Genomic DNA, 18,405 nt, shown 5'->3' with positions numbered 1-18,405 from the left:
ACAATCACGTGTCCTCTTTGCAATTAAGTCCAAAATAGTTTGGAAATTTGTCTTATTAAATTGGTTAAACTTTTCTTTTAATATGCTGAAGATCTTATGGGCACTTTTTCTATTCAAGCCCAACATAGTTTGGGTAATTGGGTTGGTCTTATTAAATAAATTGGTAAAACGAGCTGTTTTCTTTTTTGTCGGGTTGCGACTAGCGAGTTTGGTCTCATTAATCCGACTCCAATATATCCTCTGAGATATCTCAAACTTTGCGTGATTTTATGGAAAATCCTAACCGTTTAACGACGTTCTGCACAAATCTCAAAGCACACAAAATACTAACCCCTACATCACCCCCGAATAGGCACCGGACACGTAGGTCACGCAAAAGTTGAGATATCTCACAGGATACGCACTCCTCCTTATTCTCTCTTCCCAAAAACGGAAATAAATCTGCTGTTATTACAATGGAATAACAGGAACCTGTTATTACAATGGAATAACAGGAACCTGTTATTCCTATCCCATTCATTCAAATTTTTCATACACGAAACTGAATGAACAAATTTTTTCATGCGTGATCTTAACAAAGATCAACGGTTGGAATTCGAATAACAGCTTCCTGTTATTCCTTGGGAATAACAGCAGATTTATTCCCCCCAAAAACCTTTCTTCCAAAAAGCATAAAACCTCTTCGTCTCTTCGTTTCTTGGCGCAAGCTCGGCTCCCAATTCCCAAATCAATCACATTCCACAATTTATTGTAAAATTTAACCTTCGTTCTTGAGTCCGTTAGATTCGAAGTTCCAGGCAAACACCGGTGGAACCAAACCCAATGGAAAATGACAACGAAGCACACTCGGCCCCGGTGAAAATTGAAGCTCTTGACGAAGTCCTCTCTGAGTCTCAGGCAGCGTCTCCTTCACCACAGCTGGCGGTTCATTTTCTGGTACCAGAATCTGGATGTGAAAACCTCGACCTACCACCATCTCCACCTCCATTACCACTCGTCTCTGAGTCGGTAGTACCCGAAATTCACGAAGAGCTCTCTATGGAGATGGCCCCACCTGTACACCAAATTACAAATGAGCCACCACTGAAGAAACGGAGAAACATGCACCAGGAGAGCATTCCAAGGAATTTGGAGACACATGCCTCATCTGGAAGTGATACAATAGTTTCAACTGGTCAAAGAGAAACTACAACTCAGGATACTCCTTCAGGTGGGTCCCACTCTTATTTAAATTATTTTCTTCATATCTCTTTAGATAAATTGGTCATGCAATTGCAAACTCAAGTTTGCTTAGTATTTCTAAAAGGCTGATCAATTATTTAGATGAAAATAACTTAATAAAACTTGAAAATTTAGACATTGAATATAATTGTCTTTCAAAGGGGATATATCAAATTCAAAGTTTTGATGACGAAATTGACAATGACCAAATATTTGGTATATGATAATATGAATAATGATTCTTGTTTCAATGAACAAAAGCAAATCCATGAAGTGTGCTTTGTCATGTCAAGCCTCCAGCAATGAACTTATTCAATGCAACAACTAACGATGTCAGAGTCTCACCATGTTTCCTAAACTCTGACCCCACAAGACCCTCTACCTCCTCTGCTCTCCTCCCTAGACCACCACTCTAGCCTTTCTCTCTCCTTGCCTCGCTTAACCTATTTTCCTTATTTGGTAGGGGCTGGTGACACAGCGGCAGCATCAGCACAAGGTGATTTTCGTCATATTCAGGTAGTTTTTTCCCAAGCCTCTAGTTTTACTGGTATCGTATGAAGTGGTTGGAGTTGTGTGTAAATTTGCTACAATTTTTAATTGTAAGAGAATGGACATATATTGTTTGTTAATTATAGCTTTCAATTTTAGTTATTTATTAATATCCTGTAGTTGTTGTCAACTGTAAAATTTGTAGGTAGCTTAAAGGATTTGTTTACCTTTTTAGTTATTTGTTTCTAGAGTTTAGTTGAAGCATTAGTTCGAGTAGAAAAGTATATAACTAATTCTTCATTTCTATTATTAGTTTAATTGTTGATTGTATTAAATTCTAATGCAGAATTGTTGTTTATGAACAAATTTAATTTGGTAATTTTATTACATTTTTTTTTCTATGTAGTGATATTCTAGTAACACTAATTTTTGCATTAAAAGTTTGAAAACCTTGTACAATAATAGCGACAACAATCTTTGTTTTTTTTCCCTCCTATCCAGGGCCCAAGGAGGCAAGGCCAAACTAATGTAAAAAACAAGAGGCCAAACAGCAAATCCCTATCACGCAAAATACATCAAAAGAGGTACCAACCTCGCTGAATTTGTTTCTTAGCATTTAAAAAATAAATCAAAATTATAAAGGTAGCCGGCTTTTGTAAAAAACTCGAAACATAGCAGGTACAAGTACCTCTCCAGAGCAGCCATGTTCCGCGAACGCCGCTCCAAGCATGCCAATGACCGCAGGCAGGCTAGGCAGCCCACACCACCACCACCCGAGCCGGAGCGCTATGACACCGAGAGTTCCGAGCACCTCTCTGGTGAGTACACAGAGAGGGCGGAAGACTACGAAACCGAGTTCTTCCCAATCCCTACGCGTCGGATGTTCAATCACTTCAACATTCTGAGGCAAAGGAAGTGTGAGAATACTCGCAAGGTCGATCTTGACACACTCCGCGAGTTCGGCATTGAGGACCAGTTTCTCCATCTCACAGGCAGGATCGGGTTTAGCCCGACTTTTTGGGCCATCGAGGCCAACTCCTACAACAAGCTCACAAAGGAGTTCCTCTCATCTCTCCAACTCAAGAAGGACGTGCAAGAACAGCCATACATCAAATTTCGGATGTGTCACCAGACTCACCATGTTTGGGTTTCTGACCTTCGCAAGTGGTTCGGGTTCCACCTGGAGCCCCAAACTGACGTGCTCTTCTTTCGTGAGGACATGACGAAGGAGCATTTCTGGAATTTGGTCTCTGGCATGGCAGCAACGCACAGCAAGGACTACAGGGGCCGCAACATTACTCATCCGGTCCTTCGCTGCATCCAGCGAGCCCTCGCTTGCACTATCTTTGCACGTGGTGAGACGGTCGCCCGTGCCAACAAGGAGGACCTCATGCTGTTGGCCCACATGCTCCGCCCTAACGAGGAGTTGCAGCACCCAGACCTGATGACTCTCATGATCGAGCACTGGCTCAATGTCCAGCAATCCAAGAGGGTAGGAGGCAACATCACATGCTGCGCCTATGTCTCCTACATTGCTGAGAAGCTTGGATTGCAGATCACTGGTGACAAGCTCTGTAAAGGCCCGACCAGCCTTGACGTTGAGGCATTCCGTTCGGGGCATTTCATCCGCACCCAGAGAGGCGCTGCTGGCCGCCGCGACAGGCATTATTGGCTCATGCCGAATGGTATTGAGTATAGACTCCCATTCGAGGCCCCTCTCTCCTTCACTGACAGGAGCACTTGGCTCTTCACAGCACCACCACCCCCTCAAGCACCCCCACCCCCTCCTCCTGTGACTGATGCACCAATGACAGATGCACCCAGCTCCTCGCACCAGGTACATGACACTTCCACTGCTGAGGCCGGCTCTTACCCTGCCAACCCGACCCTTCAGGATGTGTACCGCCTCATGCATGACATGAGCGACTCTCAGCGCGAACATGGTGTTATCCTTCGCGACATCCAGCACCAGATGAGAGACTATGGTGGGCGGATCCAGGTGATTGAGGATGAGTTGCACGACTGGAGGTTCTATGACATTTTTTGAATTTGACATTGTACATAAAAGTTTGTTTGTTTATTTATTTAATTCTGTATTTATATTATTCAATGCTACAGAAAAAAAGCGTCAAAATTTAATTGACTGTGACATCAGTAAAAAGATGGCGTTATTCTTCAAGTTCCAACATTCGCATCCACGGTATGTTTAATTTGTGCAAGCAATCTCTGATTCAATTCTATTGACATAACAAGGGAGAAAAATTTAGTGGCTTGTAATTAATAAAAATATGTTGGGAGAATATCTAGCCTGGGAACCCAAAATTTGAAATAAAAAAATGTTGGGCAAATATGATCATTTTGCGTCCATGTAAACTTGTAAAATAGTCATTGTCCTTATGAAAACACTATAATATTCAATATTCTCGTAAAAATACAATTCTATTATGAATATTCTCGTAAAAATACAATTCTAAATGGCAACATCCCCAACCATTTTCAGCCCATGCATAAAAAAGCTTCTCCAAAATTGTAGTAATTAAGAAATGAATAGGTATATATATATGCTCTGTCGTCTAACTCTTTTCACTTGTATTTGGAGCAAATTATAATATAATAGCAAGTCTTACAAATATAGATTAACTATCCTCTATTTTATTTCATTCAATTCTAATTTCTCTGTCCTGATTGTGCATGTGTTTCTTCTTTAGCTGGTACTGTGTTCGAGCGAATGCTACAAGTAGAAGCTACTAACTCTTAACTAATCATGGAAATGGCTAATGCTATGAGTAGAACAAACTGTGACTTTATAAGCAGTTTGCCTGACCATATACTTCACGACATCTTGCGGTTTTTGAAGACAAAAGAGGTGGTCCAAACGTGTGTTCTTTCGAAGCGTTGGGAACATCTCTGGACCCATTTGTCATCCCTCAACTTTGCACGCAAAGTTGTTTCTACGACAATCTCATGCTGGGAGGAATTGGGTGCTTTCCTAAGTGGCCTTGTAAATGTTGAAATTCTTGAGATACAAGTTGTATTGGCACAGCTTCAGGTATGTATATCAAGTTCTTTCAGACCTTTTCATGTCAAATATCATTGAGTTCAGTTTTTATAGCTGGCATGTCTAATCATCTGATCTGTACCGAATAAAAAAAATTTGGTGCATTTGAATGCTGAGCTCGGCTGAAATACCTACTGCACAATGGTCCAATATTTATTTTGACAATTCTTTTTGTATTTTGGCTGAACATAGGAAAGAGTTGTGCTGCCCGAATTGCCAAATTTTCAGAATCTGCAGGAACTTACGATTGGTGTTGCTTTCTGGATGTGTTGTGCTTCTAAGTTGTTAACTTGGATTTTAGCATGGTCGCCTAATTTGAAGAAGCTTACATTAGTGCAAGAACGTGACTGTGTACTTCTTTTTCCTTACTGAACTTTCTTTCTAAACTTAGTCAGTGTCCTTCATAGTTAAATAAAAATTTATTTGCGGTTGTAGGAGCTTGGAGCAAGTATAAGTGAGCCGTCTAATGGCTCATTGAGCGTTGTGATATCTCAATGCAAGAAACTTGAGATTGTTGAGATCAAGTACATATGCCGTATGTTCAGTCAGTGGAAGTCACAGTTAGCACATGATTTGATGGATTTGATGGATGAAGCAAAGAAATTGAGATCAATCTACTTACTCCCCATGCCTTGATGCTTTAGTCGATCTTCATTTGCAAATTTGATTATCCCCGAAAAACTTTTTGGGAAAGGAAAAAGAAACGAAAAGGATTTCCGTTTGAAGTGATCTATGTTTTTAAAGTTGCTACTCTATACCTGTTTCATTTAGCCGTGGTAGGAATTTAATTATTGTGCTTTTTCATCAGTTGTTCCTCTTTTGTTATGTAACGTTGTGCATGCCTTATTTTGTTTATGACAGCAAATTAGTTCAGAAAATACCTATAACTATTAAGCAAAACTATATATTAGAGGTAAATTGAAGCTAATTAATGCTAATCATGTCCCTAAATAAATGAGGAAAAACATCTTTTCACGAACAACCACTAGGTTGTGGGGGGGGGGGGGGGGTTCAGATATCTGGAATTGGGATTTCAATGGCCTTTATACCGTCAAATCTATCTATGATTTTGTAAATTTTAAAGAAGATAAAGGTTAGAGTAGGGAAATCTGTTAGGCCTTTGAAGATAGTTTTAGGACATGTCCGGAAAGAGTTACGCGAAGGGAAGAGAGAACGATTCTAACTGCATTCGGTTACTTGCGAAGGGAAGGGAAGAGAACAGAAGGGAGAACGATTCTAACCACATTCGGTTACTTGCTCCAGAACAACAAAATCATAAGAGAAGAAGATGGAAAGAAAAGGGAACGAAGGTGAAGTTTCTATATAAATTCACTGATTTTTCTTACCCCAAATCAGAATGTAAGAAGTGAAGGTTTTACACTATCTTCAGACATACCAGACTTTCAAATTATATGAGTCAATCATATAAAACTTTCATGCTAAGAATAAGAATAGGGGTCAATTTTATAGTACATGTCATTTTACTCTAAATTATATATAAAATCACACATAAATACAAAAAAAATGAAAAAAAATATATATTAAAGGTCAATTGACCCCATTCATTTTTCATGCCTCCACCCCTCATCTTCTCTGTCTATTTTCCCTTTACTTTCCTTTCCTTCACTTTACACACTCGACTCTGGAACAAACTCTTGAAGTACACCTCGTCTTATAAAATGTTGTACATAATAAGATATTAACTAAGGATAATTAAGTCCATAAAAAATAGAGAGGCTTTAGATATGTGCATATTGTGTAAGCAGACTTAGTTTGGGCAGCATTTTTATTAATTGTTCTTACTGTAAAGATATTTTTTTTTAATGCATCTAGATTGTAGTACTGTAGAGATTTGTTGGCATGATTATATAAACTACCAGTATATCAAAGAATGATTCTTTTATGGGAGCTTATGTTTGGAACATGTGCGGTGAGAGAAATAGAGGAATTTTTGAAAAAGTGGATAGTCAAAGTGATGTATCTGTATTTACCTCTATTTTTAATCTTTGTCATTTTTGGATAGGCAAGACTACAGGTTTAAAAATTTCAACCTTTTTCATTTTATGTATTTTAATTTTGTTATTTTTGTTGGTTAGTTTTTTTGGTATTATACTTGTAAGGTTGAAGTAGGTGATAACTAAAAAAAGTGTTATCCTCCGAACTGAGATCGGATCAAATTGAAAGAATATGAAGCTTTCAAGCTTGAAACAGTTGAGAAATAGGATTATAGTGATAGGAGGCCCCAAGCAGGGGTTAAATCCGGGCCTAAACAAAACGGGTGCTCTAACGGACTTTATCATCGGAGGCCCATTTAGAAAACATCCTGGCCCATTAAGTCTACTAAATAATAATCCTAACTTAAGTTTCTGAAAATTTTACCACATGTTCCTCGGCTATGCGTCTTAGGCGCGGGAAAAAGGACACGGCAGAGTCAGCTCCATTATAGAACATTATGGTTACGACACGGTACGCGTGTCGGTTATGTACCGTAATTTGTGTGTCTTGTGCCGTAATCATTATTTGAAAACTTGACACGACACGTCACGCGAAAGATTTAATCACGGCACGTGGTCACGTGAGTCATGTGTAATTAGAACCGTTAGATCTTGATTAAATAGTGAATTTTAAATAAACTAATATAAATTATGATTAAATAGTCACGCGAGTCACGTTTGATCACGGCACGTTTAGACACAGGCGTGACTATTCGCGTGCCGTGATCATTCCTTGATATTTTGGTCACGGTACGACATGACACGTGAAAAATTAACTTAATCACAGCATGGCGCAGTACATTTTCTCCACTCTATACGCGGACATAGAAACTGTGATTCCTAAAGTAACCCAATCTTTGAATTTGCATCCTCACCATCCGATTAGAACCCGACCAATCCGGTCCGATATGGAATGCACATATTGGACAGTCCAGATCCAAACTCAAAGATTGATTTACCTTAGGGGATTTGAATTCTGAACGCAGAGTATCCAAAATCTATTTAATGCCGAATTTTCAACCTCTAGTCAAAACTAATTCAAAGTCTATTTAAAATATAGGAAGTCTGTTTTAAAATTTGTGCAAGTTTAAATTAAACAGCTCAGATTTAATTTCGATCATGTGAGGTACCCTAACCTTATTTAAATTCAGGCAAATGAGATGTTGGCATGATCTATAAATCATAAATGCTCAACATTATATAATAAAATCTACTGCATGTATTTTAATTTAAAATTTTGATGCGTGCTAATTAATACAGAATCGAATTGATAAAAGAGGAGGGTTCCACTGCCTCCATTTCTCGTGCCTCAATCAGACCTCCAAATCTAAACCATCCATCAAGAAACTTATCAACGGATCGGATTAAAAAATTAATTAGCGAAAAAAACTGATCGAATTCATGTCCAGTTCCCTTTCCGTTCACCTCCAGTTTCGCCATCTCTCCCCGTCATTGCTCTTTTACTTCTCCTCCCAATCTCCAGTCTGCCTACCCCCTCATCAGCGCACCTCCGCTCCTCCCCTCCGGCGATCCTCCGCGCCACCCACACAGCCTGGCTCTATTCTTCTTCAAAGTTTCGCTGTCTTCTCCTCTCACTGTTCTCCTCTTGCAACCCTTACTGGAACCACCTCGAATTTCGCAACCGACGCCAACTCCCTCTTGTCTTGCCTAATCTCGGTGGTTATTATGAATCCGTACTCAATAATATTTCCTTACTCCGCAATTCGTCTCCTTCACTCCAAGAACGACCCAGTTCAATAGCAGCTTCTAAGTCCTAAGTCAACAATAAAAGATAACTTGAATTGTACAGTGGTACGACCTCTTCTCTATATAAAGCCTAATTTTGGTACAATATATACTTACCGTTATTATGATTGTGCAAGATGTGGAATTTAGTAAGGCATCGGTATATAATTTTGCAATATGCAAAATCATAATTTTCTTAAATAAAATTTGAGTGCCACATTAGGTATTCATGTGCTTCATATATACTGACATATGGTATAATGTATTGCTGATTTAATCTTTTATAATGTTTGTTGGTCTTTATAAGGTGTATTTGGGACAAGATGTGGTTCTTGTTCTGGTTTGTATAATCTTGGGTTTGTACCAGTAATGGTTCAAGCGGTCTGGGTTTTTAGGTTTGATGTGTTTGCAGATATAAAAGAAAATGATCAAATTAAGGCCAATCCGACAGCCTTATTCAAACTTTTTTGTCACTGTTTCAACTAAAGTTAATTAATTTATAGAAACTTTTTTGCATTACAACTTTGGCAGCCAAAACATGTTTCTCTGAAAATGAATATTGTACTTATTGACTGTATTTGCTTTATTTTGCTTGTATGGATGATGACAACTTTGTTTGTGAAGTTAATCAATGCTCCAGCCAAGGAAAATGATATCAGAAGGACGGAAAAAATCATAACCAACTTAATGACACAACTCCAAAGAAGAGAAGTAATGATGGGTTGTATCTTGTGAAGGGATGGAGTTCAAATCACTTGAAGAGTTTGAGGAGTATTACTAATTTACTATGCTTAAGAGAATGTCAAAGATGCACATCACCCACTTCTTGGTGATCCACATATTTCAACAACGAAAGGTGGTAAGAAAGATTCAGTGGAGGAGTCAAATAACAGACACCTGAAAAGTGGCATTGATGTAGGTCTTAAACATTCTAAGAGATTGAAAAGGTGATGCAAAGATTTCGGTGAAGTTGGTCACAATGTAGCTACATGTGAGAGAAGAAAGCGGGCCAAAGCTGTCGAGTTAGTTCCATGACAAACTTAGTTGTAGTAGGAAGCAAAACTCGGTTCCAAGATAATTTTTTTGCAATTTTTGGTATAAATATAAATTTCATGTTTTAAAGGATTTTGTTGTAAAACTGTAAGAACTAATTCTGGAGTATTATTATGCTTATGCTCTTTGTGAGGGTTTTACTATCCGGATTAAAAAGACGCTTAATTTGTGATTGTAGTGCCAAATTTCTTAATTCTTCATATTAGGTAAATATATGTTTCAAGATGCAACATAAAGAGATCATTATGTAAATATGCAGCTCAAAACAACAAATCATCATAATACAAGGCTATACTCCCCAAAATAAAAAACATCAAATATAAGAATATATTTGTGTACTACAAGTCTACCCTTTAAAACTATTCTACATCCAATTCGGCAATGATGAAGAAAGCTATGGCCAAATATCACAAAAAAAACAACACTGCATAAAAACAGAGATTTTAGACTTCACTCCTTCGTACCACTACTCTCTCCAGGTTCGTCTGGCATGTACCTCTCATCCTTGGAAGCATTCCTCTTTTGCCTCTTTTCAATAAAGACATCAAGCTTACCAGCACCCTGTTAAAATAAATTACATGAACTAGAGATGAAAATTGTTTGTAGACAAGGATTTCTGGAAAAAATTTGAAAAATATGAAATAAGAAAGAAGCAATCGTGTATGAACCAGTTGTGCAAGTACCTTCACCTTGTTATACTTCCTTACCAGCTTTCTATTTCAGATTTCAGTTGCACAAAGAAGAATAAAATTATACTTCACAATTTGTACAACTATATATCACATACTGAGCCACAAGTTAGCCAGATAGCACACGCCACTAAAAATTACAGATCAATTTCAGATCTCGTGTAAATTAAAATGGTTCAGGTTCATGTCAAATTTACAACAGTCATCAGAGTTCAGTTGAGTAAGATAAATGATTGTCAATAAAATCAGAACCCAAATCCAACAGAATCTAACCTGAATCAACAATGACATTAAGAGGCTATTAAGTGAATAAAATGTGCCCCAATTAGAGAAAGAAATCTTTCAATTAGAGAACATGCCAGTACCTCATGTTTGACAAACCATATAATTTCATCCTTCTTGAAAAGGGTTGGGCATATGCAGTTATCATAATTCACACAACCCCTTAGCTTGTTTATTTTACCCTAAAAGGTAACTTTGATAATAAAAACCAATATAGAACAGATCAGAGTCAAAAAAATTCGAAGTGGGAGGGCAAGTTGGGCCCGGGGAAGGGAGGCTGAGGGGAGCGCTAGTCAATGGGGGCAGGGGAGGGAAGAGATGGGGTGCGGGGCAGGGGGAGCGGGAGGGGGGCTGAGGGGAGCGTGAGGTCATGGTGTGGGGAAAAAGAGCGATAAGAGGAACTGGAGACGAATTAGATGAGTTCTTTCGCTGATCAATGTTTTAATCTGGTTCGTTGATAAATATCTTGATGAACGGTTGAGATTTGGAGGTCCGATTGAGGCACGAGAAATGGAGGCAGTGGAACCCTCCTCTTGATAAAAATATGACAGCAATTTGGTATCTAAAATTATAAAAGATACTGTTTGTCTTGTTGGAAAAATAAGTTGACTTGAAAATCCCAATCTCCAAAGCAATGTATTTAATGATGTACTATTCAATTATTTTTCTAATCCAAATACCTCAAACAGGGTCCTGACAAGTGGGTCCGAGGTAAGTAAATAACTGATCTCACTATTGTAATTTATTATTAAAAACATATAAACAGGTTTACAGGATCCAAGATTTTTTTTATTTTTGACTTTGGCTCGTGACATTGGTAGTTTGTACAGGGCAAGTAATTGCATCACGTGTCTTTGATGGGAGAGGGAGGGTGTCCGATGCCCATATATCGGACCAAACTCGGTTCGATGGACGGTCTCTAATGCTAATTTTGAGTTTGTCGCTTGATTAACGGATCTTTTCCCAACTCTCTTTGTACCCGCTTCGTTACTTATGTCTGTGTTTTCTCCGATTTTTCTTTTCTCCCACTCCGCTACAGAACCAAATAAGGTCGAAGGCAGAGCGGCAGAGCGGTATGAATCGCGGTATGATTCATACCGCTCTGCCGCTCTCCTCGAACCCACCGGGCACCAGCCGATCTTCAATCCCTACTTCTCTGACCGCAGCCACAACCGCAACGGCGTTAGCACCCCCACTCTGCATCTCCCTTCTCCCTCCTTGGCATTTTGCATTCTTCCAGATTTGTGAAGTACGAAGACTCTTTTCTCTTAGTCCTTTCTAACACTGTAAGCTCAGATTCGAGTTTCATCGTTTTCATTCTATCTCGTACCATTTTCCTGTCTCTATTTTCTCTACATTTGTTAGAGGTTACCATTGCGGTTGTTAAATTCTGAAATTTAGTGCTCAGGTGTGAGGTCAAAATTTGATTTGTTAATTTGTAGTTGACCTGAAGGTATTGTGTGAATGTTGGGTTAAATGGTGATTGTTCTCTACATTTCCCAACTGTCTTCCTGTCGTTCACTTTGGCTTCCATTGCGTAGCTCAAAACACACACCTCCAATCTGGCCAAAAATCTCCAATTCAAGTTAGTCTCTTCAATTTTCACAAATTAATTTGCTTTGTGGCATAATTGTTGCCTGAATGACAAGGTGCCGTTATTTTCTTTTCGTATCTTTTACTTGAAAACTACTATTGGGGTATTGGATTTGGGAAGATTTCACATGTTCATTCTATGTTAAATACAATTGTAAATTGTTTCGTCATTAAGCCATCTGGTTATCCTACGACATTTAGCAAGCTAAAGAATTAAATCTCTTTATAGATCTTCGTACCTTTGCCTATCTTGATGGGAGTACGTTCTGCCTCGTGAACATATATATATTTTAAGAGTTTTATGCAACTAGTCAGATATGTGTTTGAAATATTAGACTTTTCATGATTAAAAAAACTTTACCCTCTTGACAATTGAATATAAAGAAACAAAAATAATGAAATGGGTAAAACATAAGATGACTAGTTAGTTTTGATTAACTAATTTGTTGTACATGAGAATGTAAATATTTAAGATTAGCAAGTGCAAACTTTAAGATATGGGGCTATATATGTTTTCTGCTGCTGTTAGGTACCTACAAGAAATGTGCACTTGATTTTGCTCATTCATTTTAATTTATACATAATACATGCAAGCTCAGTTTCAAATTCTCCAGCTTAGTTATGATCATTCTACACAAGCCATGACTCTTACACTAATTTGATATTGTTATATGGTTTCTGATGTCATGTATAATATTGATGCAGCTGGAGTGGCAAAGTAATAAGTTTCATCAACAAAAATGGAGATTTTTTTTTTGACAAGTAGCTAAAGCAAATGACTTGAGGTCCGTTTTTGTTCTTCAATATACTTGTCTGAGCTTTATTAATATTTTATTATGTATGCTTCAAATTTGATTTCCATCCTATACTAAACAATTACCTGGTACTGTTACATACACAGAAAGTGTATTATGCTATCCCAATAAACAACACTAAATAATTATCAGGTACTGTTACATCTAAAATTATAACATAAAATTTTTTGCAAATCAGGTTTTGCACAAATGAATATCACCAAGAAGATCGGCAAATGAAGATCAACAAAGAGATCAGGAGCTAAACAAGATTATTTTTTTTTCTTTCTTTTATGTAGCTTTTAATAACATGTACCTGTAGTTATTGTAATTAAGTTAGAGATAGTGTAATTGGAGTATAGTTTAACGAATGCGATCATAATGATTGATGTGTGTAATTTTAAGTAGCAAAGGTTTTGATTAGTGTAATTATAACTCTCAAGTAGCAAAGAGTTTATTTGCATATTTGTTCAAATATGCATTTACGTGTCTATTTTTTCTCACATTCATTTTATACTAGAGCATGCTGTGCTATTAATGGATTAATGTTGTTTCTAAAAGAAATTATGATCTTATATTTTGTGAATAATTTACTTTTCTTCATACATGTTTTGAGAACCATAAGTTGTAGAAGAATAACAATCAAAGTGTTAGTCAAGAATAAGTTGTAACCACAAATCATTCAGAGATCACCCAAAAAGAAAACACAAAAAGAATGCAGTGAATATGGAAATTACATTATACTAGCAAAATACCAATAATATACATACATAACTGAATTGACTAAGTCCTAACCCATCTAAAAAAAGCAAAAACTGCTACACTATGTGACTCGACAAACACAAACCTACTCCACTAGTTACCGAAGCTTCAACAGCTAGCCTCGATCTACATCATCATTGCTTTAGCCTAGCAAAAAAAAAGTAATGCTACGACCATTGTTCAGCTTGTACCAGCACACACATGGTCCCAAGCTCTTCCCGATATTTTTAACCAACATAAGCACGAAATTTATTACATCCATCTATTGTCTTTATCCAATCATCTAAAATTTTGCGATAAAACATAAGCATCACTATTATCTTCATCCAGCCATCTACACTGGTACAGTAGCACTGGTACTAGTAATTCATTTGAGTCATACAACAGTCTAGCTTGAGGAGGAATGCTTTGTATAGAAGTAGCAATTTAACATTGTAATTTAGTTCAAAAGATGGTCAAAAGGCATGGTTTAAATAATGAGACTAGGCCTTGGTCTTTCCTGTTTGCGCACCTTGTATATTCTGTTGTAATTTCATCATCTACAAAAAAATCATAAATATGTCAGTTCAATCAGTAGTCCTTAGACATTTAAAAGTGGGCTTCACAAATTATGTAGTCAAATCAAATCATCTGGTCTAAAGCTTTATAGCATTTTATCTTATCAACCTTAATTAATATGGTCACAAGCAAGTATATGTTTTTTCCTGACTCGTGAAAAACAAATACGGATGTCTCCTTAATTAGAGTTGTTAAAACCTATTTGTTAAAACCCATTATGTCTACAGTCTAGACAGGTAAACATTTCAGAAGCTCGACTCCAATTGTATTTGCTCCTGTCAGATAAACACTGGATTATCAAATCAAACTGAAATCCAAAGCTACTTAATTTCTCATATACCTGAAGAATATTGAAATTTACTTCCCCCAACAGAACATTCCAGCAACGAGTGATCAATTTTACAATTGCTGCTTTACTGATGCCAAAATTTTCATAATTTTTTAGTTTAAATAATAACATCCCTATTTTATCTCAACACCTCTACTGATATGAATGTTCTTTATTGGAGACTGATAAGAATGCAAGTGGTGAAAATGTCAGCTACAAAAGCATCGTGCTGAAAATCAAGAAAAATAGGCCGTTCCTTTTGATAAGTCATAGAATTGTGGTACCTCTCAATTGACAGAAGTATCAAGAAATCAAAGAGAAAAGAAAAGATTAACAATAAGAAAAGTACCAATTTTTAGGTCACGAGGCAGTAGTTTTGCAAGTGATAATATGATCCTGAAGCTCGTGCCGTGAGAGAGAGAGGTGAAGTGGAGTTGCCGGCCGGGAGAGATGCGACGCTGAGTTGTGTGAGCGGAAGAGAGAGCCGGAGGAGGGTTACGCGCGCGAGAAGAGCAAGCAGCGTGGACAGGAGAAAAGAGGAAGAGTAGGTAAGAATTCAGCGGTTCTGAGGTTATCGGGTTTTCAATTTTAGAATAAATGAAATTCGTTTAGAAAAACCCGTTAATTCCCGCGACTCTTTTAATTAGATTTGATGAAATCTTACGGTAGAGACTGCCCATCGAACCGAATTTGGTCCGATGGGCATCGGCCACCCCCTTCTCCCATCTTTGATTCGTTCAAATTTGGTAAAATTCATCCAACGGTGGAGATTGAATCAAGGGTGTGATGAAGTCCACGTGGCATGTTTCGGATAAACGCGCCAGGCAGAACAGTTCTTACTTCACGCAGAGCACGGACTACAGAAATCAAAACAGCGCTCCAAGGTTCGTGCGCTTCATGGAGATAAAACTACTCTGTTAAAATCTACCCCAGACAACGACGCGCTCGTGACTCCGTGTTATATTGAACACGTATTCTCTGCATTAACGTACCGTTTGAGTTAATTTAGGAACCGTACGATCAGAATTCGGGCCAATCCGGCCCAAGCCTATAACGCACGGGGCCCTTTAATATTAGTACAGATCTCAATCGGACGGTCCACATTTTAACGCAAAATTTGAGTTAATGCAGAAGATATGAATTCGTGTTATATTGGGATTTTGCGTAGAAGAGAATCTCTATTTCGGTACCCAACCGCAAAACATGATCTGGGCCCCACGTCAATCGGTCGATGGTACTTGGGATTTAATCCTGACCGCATGACTTTTCCCTCCACCGAAGGCAGATTTTTGCACAATTGACCCTCTAAATGTCGGTATTTATGATCCAGCTATTTAATTCTTTTAAGGAAGATTCTTCTTTAGGTAGCGGAGATTAGTGTTTGGTAAATGCCCCCGGGGTCTCAACCCGGACCGGACTATGCCCATGCCACGGGTATGCACAGGTATTAAACGGGCTGGATCCGGTTTTTCGAAAAAAAACCCGTGCATATCCGGACCGCCGTACCTGTTAACCCGTACCTGTGAGTCCATGCCCGTGAACCCGTGTACCCGTGCCTGTGCCCGTGACCGTGTACCCGTACCCGTTTTTTTCAAATTTCAATTTTTTTTGAAAATTCCCTCTAAACCAATACATTTTCACAGAAAAAATAATATTTTAAACTAATTATATTAGACATGCATAAATTTATTTTATATAAAGTGACTAAAATATATAATTTAAATGACAATTTCATTTGCAATTTAATAGATATATGATAATTTCATATATTTTAATGAAATTACTTTCAAAACGTCATATTGACAAGAATATTAATTTTTATTTGATCCATCAATAAATTAATTTCATATATATTTTATTTTTATTTTTAAACACTAAAAGCAATAAAAAAAATTAATTGCATGAGAACATTGCTTTGTGTTTTTTTTGGATTTATAATTTACATATGTTTCAATGAATTTGGATTTATAATTTATTTATATTTCAATAAAAAAAATTTATTTATATTTGATTATAACAAAAATTATTGAGTTCAAATATACAACCATGTCAAATGAATTTTAATTGGTATGAATTTGGATTTACAATTTATTGGTTTTCAAAGAAGAAAAAACAGAAAAAACAATAGGAAAAAAACAATAGGAAAAACAATAGGAAAAAACAAAAAAAAAAACCGGACCGGATCGGACCGTCCTGCCCCGAACCCGCGACGGGTACGGGTATTAAACGGGCAGGGCAAGATTTTTGAAAAAAAAAAACCCGTAATGCTCGGTCTGTTGTACCCGTGTGCCCGTGATGCCCGTGACCGTGCCCGGATTTTGCCCGGACCGCCCGGCCCGGACCGTTTACCAAACACTAGCGGAGATCAAGCCTTGTTACTTAAATATTTTTATGAACGATTATTTAAGTGGGTTTCGAACTTACACATGTCACGCGGAATCATTAGTTTTGGTACTAAATTAAAGAATAATTCTCAAATTAGAAGAAGAATTATTTGAGAATGAAATGTAGAATATTTATCATGTGTATAAAAATGATAAAAAAAATGATATTTATTCAAATTTTACCGTTCAAATAATAATTGTCAAATTTCATTAAATTTGATTCATTTCCTATATATGTGCTCAATAAAATATATATTAATTGATATTTTTTTTAAAATTATTTTTTCTAAAATTATTGTTAGTATCCTCCTCTTAAAATAAAATTACATAAATACCTTAATTGATGTAAATTCTTAGTTCGTTGTGATGAAAAAAAAAGAAATTAAACAGTAGCTTGTTAGGAGCATAGTCTCCTTAAAAAATTACAAAGCCTGATTTCAACATACCGCTTTTATGGGAAACATAAATTAAAAAATAATAATTTATCTTTACATTACCTAAGCATCCATCATGGCACTTAATTTGACTTTTTATTTTTTGCTTAGGAAGTAAGCATTGTTTGTTTCTCAGATTTCACGGTGATTCTTAGCATATAATAAAGGGAATATGCGATTCCATTGTGACAAATATGATTAACAAAGTTAGTTATTAGTCGGTGGTTGAATGGATTTGGACATGACACTTAAATATTTCTCAGAATTAGGTAGCGGAGATCAAGCCTTGTAACTTAAATATTTTTATCAACGATTATTTAACAGGGTTTCAAACTTACACATGTTTTTTTTTTTTTTTATGGTTGACAGCGAAGTGCCGTCAACAGATATATTAATATTAAAAAAAAAAGTTCTTATTTACAACCCTGATAAGCATAAATTATATACACATTTTGATCTGATTTTTATCATAAAATAACTCCAATTATCATGTATTTTGAGTATAAAGTAAATAGACTACACATAGAATCAAATTACTGCAGTTGTTTGACTTTAAATCGCAGGAAAAGATGAAAATGGAAGAAAATAGTCCTCGACCCACACTCACAGCCAGTGCATCCGCACTCAACACTTAGCCAAATTTCCAGTACCTCAGCAGACCTAGGAATTTTTCCTGAGCGTAATGCGTCCGCACTCAGACACCAGTGCGGGTCATCCACCCACACTCAATACTTAGCCGATTTTCAAGAGCTTCAGAATAACACAGGAAATTCACCAATGCGGGTCAGACATCCGCATCCATATCCAGTGCGGACGCACTGATGAGATACGCAGAATTTTTATAAGGAAAATCAGAAGTCGATGCAGGTGGAGCACCCGCATTCACCACCAGTGCGGACGCACTGGACCCGCAGAAAGCCAAAATTACACGTTTTCAACACGGTTTCTATTTTTGGCGCATCATGGACACATTTTTACAGTCAAACATGGATAATGCATTCTGGAAAACAATCCAAATAT

General features: G+C 37.2%; 1 protein-coding gene and 2 long non-coding RNA genes across 5 annotated transcripts; 2 read left to right on the top strand and 1 right to left on the bottom strand.

Moving 5' to 3' along the window:
• Positions 1-638: 638 nt before the first annotated feature.
• Positions 639-3,889, top strand: LOC144547731 (uncharacterized). Its single transcript, XM_078296434.1, has 5 exons — positions 639-1,210; positions 1,685-1,737; positions 2,212-2,294; positions 2,389-3,738; positions 3,829-3,889. Exons 1-5 carry the CDS (start codon positions 823-825, stop codon positions 3,851-3,853), a joined length of 1,899 nt encoding a protein of 632 aa, XP_078152560.1. The 5' UTR covers positions 639-822; the 3' UTR covers positions 3,854-3,889.
• A 7,741-nt stretch (positions 3,890-11,630) lies between these two features.
• Positions 11,631-13,406, top strand: LOC144548172 (uncharacterized). 3 transcript variants are annotated; one of them, XR_013509275.1, is made up of 4 exons: positions 11,631-11,818; positions 11,975-12,117; positions 12,831-12,910; positions 13,119-13,406. It is a non-coding gene; the product is annotated as an uncharacterized LOC144548172 (long non-coding RNA). The 3 variants fall into 3 exon arrangements; XR_013509277.1 differs by lacking the exon at positions 11,975-12,117 and having other exon boundaries at positions 11,631-11,781; XR_013509276.1 differs by lacking the exon at positions 11,975-12,117.
• Positions 13,407-13,635: 229 nt separating this feature from the next.
• On the bottom strand, positions 13,636-15,124 carry LOC144548143 (uncharacterized). Its single transcript, XR_013509256.1, has 2 exons — positions 14,917-15,124; positions 13,636-14,220 (listed from the first exon to the last, which is right to left on the bottom strand). It is a non-coding gene; the product is annotated as an uncharacterized LOC144548143 (long non-coding RNA).
• Between the last annotated feature and the right edge of the window lie 3,281 nt (positions 15,125-18,405).

Source organism: Carex rostrata, chromosome 32 (genome assembly GCF_964058835.1).
Source record: "Carex rostrata chromosome 32, lpCarRost1.2, whole genome shotgun sequence".
NCBI classification, from domain to species: domain Eukaryota; kingdom Viridiplantae; phylum Streptophyta; class Magnoliopsida; order Poales; family Cyperaceae; genus Carex; species Carex rostrata.
The sequence above is the reverse complement of the archived record's forward strand: the minus strand, read 5'-3'. Positions and strand labels throughout refer to the sequence as shown.

What these genes read in the sequence shown, in the direction of transcription:
- LOC144547731 (XM_078296434.1), top strand. Translation starts at nt 823, where the DNA reads ATGGAAAATGACAACGAAGCACACTCGGCCCCGGTGAAAATTGAAGCT. An exon ending in CGCAAAATACATCAAAAGAG is followed by an intron (nt 2,295 to 2,388) that starts GTACCAACCTCG and finishes GAAACATAGCAG; the next exon opens with GTACAAGTACCTCTCCAGAG. An exon ending in GATGAGTTGCACGACTGGAG is followed by an intron (nt 3,739 to 3,828) that starts GTTCTATGACAT and finishes TCAATGCTACAG; the next exon opens with AAAAAAAGCGTCAAAATTTA.